The 11,828-nt window shown below is 40.6% G+C and overlaps 1 protein-coding gene across 1 annotated transcript in view; it reads right to left on the minus strand.

Moving 5' to 3' along the window:
• Positions 1-7: 7 nt before the first annotated feature.
• LOC143292738 (alpha-L-fucosidase-like) overlaps positions 8-11,828 on the minus strand; it is a 14,671-nt gene continuing 2,850 nt past the window's right edge. The window contains exons 4-9 of the mRNA XM_076603276.1: positions 11,056-11,186; positions 9,701-9,834; positions 8,340-8,437; positions 7,095-7,227; positions 4,479-4,649; positions 8-3,416 (exon numbers count right to left, since the gene is read on the minus strand). Of these exons, the coding sequence (XP_076459391.1) occupies positions 3,155-3,416; positions 4,479-4,649; positions 7,095-7,227; positions 8,340-8,437; positions 9,701-9,834; positions 11,056-11,186 (929 nt within the window). The 3' untranslated portion in view covers positions 8-3,154. The remainder of the gene's footprint in view (positions 3,417-4,478; positions 4,650-7,094; positions 7,228-8,339; positions 8,438-9,700; positions 9,835-11,055; positions 11,187-11,828) is intronic.

The raw sequence follows: 11,828 nt of genomic DNA on the forward strand, positions 1-11,828 counted from the left end.
AGCCTCACTAGCTCATTACGAAGCGAGGATCTAATCTCCACTCCTTGTTTCTGCAGTGCGGCTTCAGTGCTTTGTTGTCCACACTGAGAGGCACATTGATTATCCACAATTTATGGTTGGTTTCTCATCTGTCTGGTCTCTGATGACGAAAGGATGCGTGCCTCACTGAACAAGAACCCCTCTAGCAAGAGCTTGACTTGGTTAACTCTAGTTTTTAATGAAATGATACGAAGAAGGGTTAGAACAAAAAAATTGTGAAGACTACTTAAAAATAGATTTGGGGGTCAGCTTTCTAAACTGGCTGCTTGATATGCAGTCTCTAAAGTTGACGTGCACAGTCTGAGTAATCCATTCACACATTCAAGTGGACCAAAGGGGATTGGCAGGTCAAAGTTTAACAACGCGCACACACACACACACACACACAACCAAAACTTGGTTATTACATGGACTCACTGTATTTACACAAGCGAGTCAATAAAAATGAAAGGAACACACACACACGGAAATGATAATGCACATTAGCATATACAATCACCTCAGTTAAATGCAAAGTAAAGCACATTAGCATATACAATCACCTAATTTAAAAGCAAAGTAGACATTAATTGAACAGGTTTTTACTGTTCATGAATTAACACCCACACAGAATAAAGGAGACATGACCAAAGTGAGAGAGAAAGACTGAGAAAGATAAAGACAAATAGAAGGGGGGGAGAAGGGGGAAAGAGTGAGTAAGGGAGGGGGAGAGAGAAGGGATAAAGGCACACACACACACACACACACACACACACACAGTGCAGTATCAGTAGCTCAAGAAGGCGTCACTGCATTCAGACAAACCCATATTTGCAACACCACATCTGCTAAGCAGATGCCTGACCAGCAGTGTAACCCAATGCGCTTTGTTAGGCTTTGAGAAAAAGAAAAGGCATATTGTGCGCAAAGAGTACTTGTATTTCACCAGTAAAATTTTCAAATCTTGCTGTACTTTTTTGTTCACATGTTGGGAAATAAAATGAAACCCCTAAAAATCATTAATGAGTAAGTTATTCATTTATTTTACAGCAACATACAGGATTTCTTGCAAAATGTGCATAGATAAATATTCTGACTTGGATCATTTGTTACCACAAAGTTTTCTCTGCATTCAAAGCAAAAGCTTTTAATTCAATATAAATAGTATGCAACAAAAAAACTCCACTGAAGTCCTTTCTCAAAATACATATAAATCTCGTGGCACAAGAATCTGTCAAATAATTCTGGAACAAAATTCAAAGGAATCATTTCGAATGTATACCCTGGAATGTATATTATTTAAAAAACAAAAAAGCACCAATAAAAATATATACCCTGGTTTAAAAATATAGAATTAAATACTTCCAGTTCATACTGAAAGGGGTGGGGGTGAAGAAAGGTACACTCGTGAACATTTGCAGCTTGGCATTCAACATCATCCACAGAAAAATAACGGCTAAAAAAAAAAACCCACAAGAGGACGACAGGACAGCAGCCATAACATGTTTCAACGCGTGCACAAAGTGGGGGTGTGGGGATGGGGGCGAGGGCTACAGTATGAGCAGGTTTGTTGATCTGGGAGATCAGATGAATCTCTATCATTAATCTACCAGGCGCAGATACTGGGGACTAAACCCAGGATATTTAATGTCAATATTCTAACCGCTCGGCTATTAATCTTGTCATGCATATCCCTGGCAGTTTAATCCCTTTGGTTTCTTCAACTTCAATACACCCTTCCAACAATATCTGAACCCTCTTCTGGTGGGTGGCCTGGTGGTTTCCAAAACTTGATTGAGCATGTACTGATGAACGGAGCGCAAAGCCAGAAAACGTGAAAGAGACAACAGAAAAAAGAAAAGAGGAAACAATAATGAGGACAGTAGAAAATCGTATGAAAAGAAATTATTTGTTAATAACCCCATAATCTTGTTTGACAAGTTATAGAAGCACAAAGGAGACATTGTTCCAAAACAGAACAAAAACAAAACGAAGAAAGAAAAAGCACACTTGTGCAAAAAAAGTAAAATAGAATGCTATGGAAGTTCTTTACAACATATACTTTTGTCAGTATTTCGGCTGATAAAATCCATTTACAAATATTTAAAATAAATGTGAAATCAAACTTAAGAGATTACATGCCAGTTCAAAATCTCAAAGTACAAAAAGTACAACTTTCAATGTCATGGCACATTACTTTGTAAAATAACAAAACAGACACTATACAGAGATTCACATTTTTCATGTGATACCATTCAGAAATGATTAAAGCAGAGTCACCCTTAAAGTGTAAATGTGAATTTCTTGGATTCAATAAGGGTAACAAGATTTTTAGTGAAGCAAAGTACAATCAAGCTTAGAACGAAAAAATGGAAAGACCATGAATGAAAAAACAATTATAAGAATTGAACACAATATTTTTTCAAGTGATACCCTTCAAAATCAACTGGATAAAAAAAAAAAAGAATAAAAAGAAAAGAGATCACCTAAAACTGGAAACACATCATTCCTGGATCCAATTAGGAAACCAAGTCCTAAATAGAAATAATACCGGAACAATGTCAAGTCCACACAAAAATTGTAATAAAAAAGAAAAGAAAAAAGACTAATGAGTGTGGAAATTAACCACAGATCGCTGAACAAGAAAGCAGAATAAAATGAATCCAGTAAAAGTGCAAGCAAGGCAATCAAGAAAGGTAAAGAGCAAGAAAAAAAAAAGCAAGGCAGAAGAGTTCCAGACTAATGAGTGATGACCCTGCCAACACTAAGCAGCCTTGAGCATTGCAGTCTTGAGTATCACTGGACATATCTTTTACTTGCTCTTCAACTGGTTGAATCTGAACCACTATTTATCTACCTTCATGAAAAGAAATGTGTCATGACAGGCTGTGTGTGTGAGAGAGGCACCTGGAAGTGTTCCCTGGAAAATCAGATCATAAGAAGTCTTTACATTGTCAACAGTGACATCAATCAATTTGCAGCAAACAGGAACCTTGTTCCCAAAAAATCTCACACACAGATAAACGAAGCCACCTGAATTCATCAGCAACAAAAAGGAACAAGGTCCATCTCGTTTTCAGACAACCCGATTGCAACAAAGGTAACAAAACATTAACTAACAAAAAAACTCATGCATCTACTGGTTTTTCAAGTGGAGCAGTTTGAAGACCCAGCCCCACTGACAGGGCATGCTGCTGAAAGGGATGGTGGGCACGGTGACCGTCACACCCTGAGTTGTCTGCCCCACAAACTGGAAGGGGGCGCCGCTATAGCCGAGGAGAGTGATGGAGGTCTGGTCACTGACGACGGGCGCTCCAAGCTGCAGGGTGGTGCCAGGCAGCCACTTCAGCAGGATGGCGTACACCACAGTGCCAGAACCTTTCTTCCTGGACGTGTACCTGGAAAGTGATGGGCAACGTAAAACCAGCTTCTCTTTGGTAAAAAAAGACAACAAAACCAAAGACATCACCCAGATATCTTTGCTTTTCATCTTTTTCTTTGACTTACAAACCAGGAAGTATGACATTCAGAAGGAAACTGTAAATCAAACTTAAAAGAACTCTCAAATGAGTCACTTTGGTGGAGTTCAGTAGTGCCTATTCTAACACACTTAGGACACCACCTACTAAGCCACCTACTGACGGCAATAATAGCATAGTCGCAGAGCCAGACTGAGTGAGCACCATTCCCAGTGTGGAGACTGCCACCACAACCCCCCCAACAGAAGTCCCCCGATGACTCTGCCCTCACTGAGAACCTTGACAGGACTGACCTCTAGCGCCGAAGTGGAGGGGGATTGTAACTGAGGTCACCATGAGACCAGGGCATGAAAGGCCTCAGAATTGATGAAGGAGGGGCACGGTAATAAGAACGGTGTTGCCATGGAGGTCCATTTAGGTTTGGGACTATGTGACAAGGCTGTACTCTACGCTCCTTTTCATAATGATATCCTGGCGTCAACCAGGCCCGAGAGATACAGACACTTGCAGTGTTGGTCAGGAAATTTTAGCAACACGCCCAAAGACGCATCCGTGACATGGATGATACTCAGCTGTGTGGTCCCCGTCTTCCCATTTAAGCCCATAGCACACTCGACTCTGGGCAGGAGCCAGCCGCAAAAAAAAAAACCCACCTCCACTGGGTATCGACCCCGCGTCTTCCCAGCTGTCAGTCCACGTCGCATACCACTTTGTCATGGCGGCTGATTCCTATCAAAAAGATTTTTGTTTTTCCTATATTTTACCTGTTCATACAGAACAACTTATCTTTGCCTGGCTTGGCACACTCAGTTACTCATAGTCCCTCAATGAAAAGAGAGGGTGATACATATACATCTGTTGAATACAAGGGTTTTCAGATTGTGAACAGACAAAACAAACCAAAAACAAAAACAAAACAAAAAACCCCCCAAACCAGGACAAATGAAACAACAACAAACCCCCACCCCCTCCCTCACTGACCAGACATCAGGGTTGGTGGTGTCATTCTGGTAGGTCCAGGGGTGGGTGCTGTAGATGGCCTCTCCATTGACAGCCAGCCACTGACCCATCTGACGCAGACGTTCCTCGTAGATTGGGTTGATTGTCCCATAGGCCGTGGGTCCTGCATTCACCAGCAGATTGCCTCCCAGACTGAAAGTGAAAAACAATACACCCAGTGTGTTACACAACTTTCAGTCCAGTTCAGTTACTCAAGGTGGTGTCGCAAATCCTTATAACTACACCACATCTGCTAAACAGATGCCTGACCAGCAGCATAACCCAATGCGCTTAGTCAGGCCTTGATAAGAAAAAAGAAAAAAAGAAAGAAAGAAAGAGTGATACATAAATTTGCTTCTGTTGCATGTTTCTTAGGCTGGTCAGTTGCTCTGCAAGCTGTGCACAATCTGATAACATCCAACACAAGACTATCAAACCTTGCCAATCAAAATTTAAACACAAACACGGATGCTACTGACAACTGCTTCTCCAGAAGAAGGCAATGATAGTGGAAATTCAACTTCAGACTGTTCAAAGACACTGCTTGTAAAAAAAATCTTCCTTGGATGATGTTTCAGAAAAAGTCAAAAATGTTAAAACACTGAATGATTACAAACCAGTATTCAAGTAACTTTCACATGCATATAATCCAGACTTTAAATTGCACCAATTCAAAACAATCATGGATTCATGGCAAATGATCTTGCCTTCTTGCCTCAAGTGCCACAGCCTTGGAACAACACAGAAATGCTTCGCAGTGAAAGCCCCCACAATTTGCATCAAAAAGAAAAAAAACACCCTGGTCCCTCATAAAAAATATGAACAAGAGGTGGAAGTGAAACAAATGAACACTGTTAGTGGTTGTGGTATATATATTCTATATCTTTGTGAAGGATGATGCATGTGTTGGGCATTTGATTTATAAAAACTGTCCATTCAAAAATAACAAAAGTGTGCCAAGACATAATTTCCACACAAAACTGATAACAGTATGCATTGTTTCAAATACATTTCAACATTCCAAGAGAATAGAACAGATGTCTACAAGCTCACATTGCCATCCTAACAGTCTATTTTTTCCCCAGCCAAACCATTCATCATTATTTCCTGATTCACAGCAACATCCATCCCAATTCTGTCACAGTCTTAAAGCCAACAGTCCACATGGAATTATCTTTTTGTTTGTGTGTGTGTTTTTGTTGTTTTTTTGTTGTTGTTGTTGTTTTGTTGTTTTTTACTGCTCCATCTTCATTGTACTACAGATGGCAATAATCACTTAGTCACAGAGCCAGACTGAATGAGAGCCTTCCCTGAAATGGGAGACCAGCACCATGTCCCAACATCAGTCCCCATGAATTTGCTGACTGACACAAACTCGCCATAAGCATGGAAGTGGAGAAGAACTGCAATGAAAGCCCACCCTGAAAGCAGGGAATGAAAGGCCACAGAACATGTGACACTTTTCCAAGGCTCCCCCTTGGAACACCAGACTTTCCTCCCACCAGGTCAGATATCCAGGACTCACCCCCATCACCAGACGTTCCTCCCACCAGGACAGATATCCAGGACTCACCCCCATCACCAGACGTTCCTCCCACCAGGACAGATATCCAGGACTCACCCCCATCACCAGACGTTCCTCCCACCAGGACAGATATCCAGGACTCACCCCCATCACCAGACGTTCCTCCCACCAGGACAGATATCCAGGACTCACCCTCATCACCAGACGTTCCTCCCACCAGGACAGATATCCAGGACTCACTCCCATCACCAGACGTTCCTCCCACCAGGACAGATATCCAGGACTCACCCCCATCACCAGACGTTCCTCCCACCAGGACATATATCCAGGACTCACCCCCATCACCAGACGTTCCTCCCACCAGGACAGATATCCAGGACTCACCCTCATCACCAGACGTTCCTCCCACCAGGACAGATATCCAGGACTCACTCCCATCACCAGACGTTCCTCCCACCAGGACAGATATCCAGGACTCACCCTCATCACCAGACGTTCCTCCCACCAGGACAGATATCCAGGACTCACCCTCATCACCAGACGTTCCTCCCACCAGGACAGATATCCAGGACTCACCCCCATCACCAGATGGAGACCCAAGCCCTGAACTTGACCTTAAGGGCTTTTTTCCAATAGGTCGTTAACTTCTACTTATTGGGGACATTTATTATGTACTTTGAGATGAGTGTGGATGAAGATAATGATGACAGTGCTATAGAGATTCTTTAAAATATTGGACTTGGTGTGTGACAAGGCTGCTTTCTATGCTTCCTATCTTTATATATCCAAGTGGTCAGCCTGGCCTGACGGATAAAGACATGGACTGACCTGACAGTCTTGGCCAGAAAAAGACACGGACTGACCTGACAGTATTGGCCAGAAAAAGACACGGACTGACCTGACAGTCTTGGCCAGAAAAAGACACGGACTGACCTAACAGTCTTGGCCAGAAAAAGACACAGACTGACCTGACAGTCTTGGCCAGAAAAAGACACGGACTGACCTGACAGTCTTGGCCAGAAAAAGACACGGACTGACCTGACAGTCTTGGCCAGAAAAAGACACGGACTGACCTGACAGTCTTGGCCAGCAGAGCAATCAGTTCGTTCATGGTGTAAATCTCAGACAGCCGCGTGTCACGTCGGAATGTCCAACCATGCTTGTCAAGAGTCATGCAGTTCTCCCACTTGTGTTTGGGCAACTTCTCTGGAACATGAAGACATGGTTTGTTTTGGACTGCTATTGTTTTCATGGGTTCAGTTTGGTGTGTATGACAATAATAACAATTTAATGCAAAAAGTGCCTTTCCATGTAAAACATGTTCAACTGCGCTGTACATACATGTAAATACTAACACTGAAAACATGCATTTAAACATTAAAATGAAAAAAAAAAGAAGAGAAAAGCTTACATGCATAGCCCTTTACAGTCAGCCAACCAAACACTCTTGCACAAAATTTATCCACACACACACACACAGTCATCACAATCATCTTACTTATCACATTAAAAAGCCTAACTGATACAATATCATATCACAATACTTAAAAACCCTATCACAATATTTAAAACTATTCCCAATATCACGATAAACAAAAACCATATCACAATAACTCTATAACACAATAACTAATTCACTACCAGCTCTTAGCATCAGTCACACATGTCACAATACAATAAAAAGCTACATTTAATGCAAAATTTAAAAGCAGACACACACTCCCCCCTCCCCACAACACATCACCATACACAAAAAGGCACTCATTTGTATGCATCATGCTAGGTGAAGTAGAAATGGGTGCATCTTTAAATGATGCTGATTATTTATGTAGATACAGTGTAGGTGTTGGTATTGTGTGTGCAGGTGTGCATGCGTGTGTCCACATAAATCAGTGAATACATTTGTGTGTGTGAATGTTGCATACATATAGAAGAAAATAGATTTATAAGCCTTCTCAATCCACACAAGTTCAGTCAGTTCAGTGTGAATGCTTTAATTCATGCACTGGTCTTCTATTTTTGTAAGACTTTATCTTACTTATTTATTTCTAAAACCATTTGTCAGTAAGTTAAAAAAAACAACAACAAAAAACAGTTTTCAATGGGTGTGGTTTACAAGTGCATCTTTGTACCCCTAAAATATGATTATTTGTATTTGTATTTTTATTTCTTTTTATCACAACAGACTTCTCTGTTACTCCCTGTGAACGACAATAATCATACTAATTCAACCAGTCAATCCAAGCAAGAACTACTCGCCTTGTCCAATGATATCCCCACAACTGCACACACTACATGATTATTTTACCAGCACTCACCAGGCACGTATCTATCTTCACAGTTCCAGAAGCCGCCATGTTTACAACGTATGTTTTTTCCCCATCGATCGTTCGTTACCACTGTGTCTTTGACAGGGCTGCAATAAAAGAAAAAAAGTCTTCAATCAACAACAAAAATATAATACAAGCACAAAAAATGAAAAGGAAAAAACAGTCAGCTAGCAAATGGCTCTTCTGTTTTCAACCTGAACACACACACACACACACACACACACACACACACACACACACACAAACAAATCTGTAGAACTGTATAAATAGCCGGCCTACAGTTTGTTTCGTAGTTTGGAATTGGATGTCACTGTAATGTTATTATTATCATCATCATCATCATCATCATCATTATTATTATTATCATCATCTTCAGCAGTGGTAGTAGTAGTGAACGGTCTTTGCACTTTAGTTTTTTGTTTTCAATTTCTTGTATTTTCCCTATAGAATTTAATTTCTGTTAATTCTTGATGTTGTATTTTCTTTGAGTCTTGGCTAACATTCGATGTGTAGGATTGAGACTTTTATTTTTGTGTCTGTGTGTAATAGAGAGAGAGGGGGAGAGAGGGAGGGGGGGAGGGAGAGAGAGAGAGAGATAGTTTTTTTTTGTTTTTTTTTTTTTTTTTTAAAGAGAGATGGATGACAATTTTAACGTCCATTTTTTTTTCTTTCTTTTTTTTTTTTTTTTTTCTTTTTTTCTTTTTTTTTTTTTTCCCCCCAGTAACGTGACTCAACATCAGTTAAGCAAGTGCAAAATTTGGATGCGGCTGTCAGTTTTTTCCTGACATCGGTCTCCAACAATGAAACTCAATAACAAATGATAAAATGATGTTAACTTATTTTTTGCCACATGCCTTGATTCAGTAAATGAAAAGGTGTATGCTTTTTCTTGTATGGGTGATTCATTCCATAATTGCTATTGATTACAATGATATAGTTATGGAATGCTGGGTATTGGTCTTGGTTATGACTTCCATATGTTATTGTTAATGTTGACTGTATTCAGATTTTAAAAAAATCTTCTTTTTTTTTTTCTTTTTTTTTTTCTTTTCCATCTATTCTGAATTGTCATATTAAATTTATGTACAAAATAAAACGGTGGTCGACCCAAGAAAGTCCGGGAAAACACACACACAAAAAAAAAAAAATCTGTAGAACTGAAGGGCAGATAGGAAAATCTGAGGAAAATTGTACCAAAGAGGTATCAAAACAAGATTTGTCCTCAAAGGTTTAATCAAGACAATTCAACAATCTGAGTAATCATCGTTTTATTTCTCTTTGAATTTTATATTCCCCACAAATTAATTCAAGCAGCATCTTTATTTGGAAATGTCTACCATCCCCTGTACCTGTCATTGTAGAGCCAGGCCAGGAACTGAGTGGCATTCCAGTAGAAGTCATCCACCATCCAGTCCCCATCAGACCACACCACGTCTGGTTTGTACGTGTTCACCAGTTCATACAGCTCTGGCATCGTCTTGGCCTGCAAAGAGGTGGGAGGGGGGCAGGGGGAGGAGGGACAATCATGAATGAAGAGAACAGTGGAGACTATCTTAGTGTTATATATGATAGTCAGTCGTGTCCGACTATGACCATCAGAACAGCAGAGGAGGCAACTGCTGTTCCGACATTTGGGCTAGAATTTGATTATAGTGGAGAGTGTCTTGCCCAGGTTACATCCCCACTCTCTCGGCCAAGAGGGTTTTAGGACAGTCGGCGTTGGGATCGTTCCCAAAGGCCAACTAGCCCACAAGGCTGCAGCACTAAGAGCCAGTGCAATTTTGCCTCCTAGTTTGAGAGTCATAGTCCTTCACAAAAGACTAAGCTGTAAATGATTTCCCATTGACTGGAGAAACCATTGATAATACAGCTCTCACTTTGCTGTTGGCCCAAAATGTAAACTTATGTCAATCTGTGATATAAGCCGAGTGTTGGGCCTCAGCTTAGTGACAGCATGGGAGATAATAGCATCTGAAGAGAAGAGTTTGAGAATGTAATTCAGTGGCAGCAAGGAAACAATGAAGTCTGTAGAGAACAGACTGATAATCTTACTATTCTTAGTGATAGTATGTGCCCAATCTGAAGTACATTATCAGACCAGTCCAATTAAAACTACCCCTGAACCTTTGTTTCTTATAGTATGTGTCCACTCCTAAAAGTACATTATCAGACCAGTCCAGTTCAAACTACCCCTGAACCCTTCCTTCCTTTAGAGGACAAAACGACAAGTCTCTTCCATAATTACTGAATATTTTTCACTGGCAGCCATGTAAGCTACCACTTGGTTCAGACCACACATGATCATATCAAGGCTGAATATAGGTCACAAAAAAGACCACAAAAACAACACTGTGTCAAAAAACAAAAACTCGGTTAAACTTAAAAAGAAATAAAATAAAAACAGGAAACAAAACCTGGTGTCATACTTGGCACTACCAACCAGCTTGCACAAACAAACATTGGGGGTTAAAGAGGAACAAACGCATGGACATTGTTCAAACTGGCTCTATACATTTCACCAGTTTCACCAGCAGTTATAAACAGTGAAGACACATACACAGCCATCTTAAAATCAAAGAGAAAAGATAACAAGCAAAGCATTTCAAGCCCAGAAAAAAAAAAGAAAAAAAAAGAGGACGAGGACAGACTGAAAGTATTCTAGAGACTTAAGAGATGAGATGTAGACCACAGGAAAATGACCTACAGCTACAAATTTCTGCGTGGTGTAGTTGTTGGCTTTATCCTGCATGTAAAGGGGATGGAACCATTCAAACAGGGAATGGTAGACTCCAAAGTGCATGTCAGTTGTCTTTCTTATGGCACTGGCCAGGTCACCTGAATACACACATATACACATACATACACGCATGCGTACATGCATACAAGCACCAACCCACACATACACACATATATATAAATAAACACACACACACACACATACAAAAACACATATACAAGTGTGCATGCAAATACACACACTACAAACATGCATGCAAGCCAACACACACACACTCACACACATACAAATATATATTATATTACTCTTTTTTTTTCTTTTTTTTTTTGTCACAACAGATTTCTCTGTGTGAAATTCGGGCTGCTCTCCCCAGGGAGAGTGAGTCGCTACACTGAGAGCACCACCCTTTTTTTTCCTGCCTGCAGTTTTTTGTTTTCTTATCGAAGCGGATTTTTCTACAGAATCTTGCCAGGGACAACCCTTTTGTTGCCATGGGTTCTTTTACATGCACTATGTGCATGCTGCACATGGGACCTCAGTTTATCATCTCATCCAAATGACTAGCGTCCAGACCATCACTCAAGGTCTAGTGGAGGGGGAGAAAATACTGGTCATTCTGCCGGGATTCAAACCAGTGTGCTCATGCTTCCAAGGTGGACGCATTTCGTCTAGGCCATCACTCCACTCACACACACACACAAACTACCAGTTACAGATCTATTTTGCTTCACTTAGACTTT

The sequence above is a fragment of the Babylonia areolata genome, chromosome 18 (assembly GCF_041734735.1).
Source record: "Babylonia areolata isolate BAREFJ2019XMU chromosome 18, ASM4173473v1, whole genome shotgun sequence".
NCBI lineage: Eukaryota > Metazoa > Mollusca > Gastropoda > Neogastropoda > Buccinidae > Babylonia > Babylonia areolata.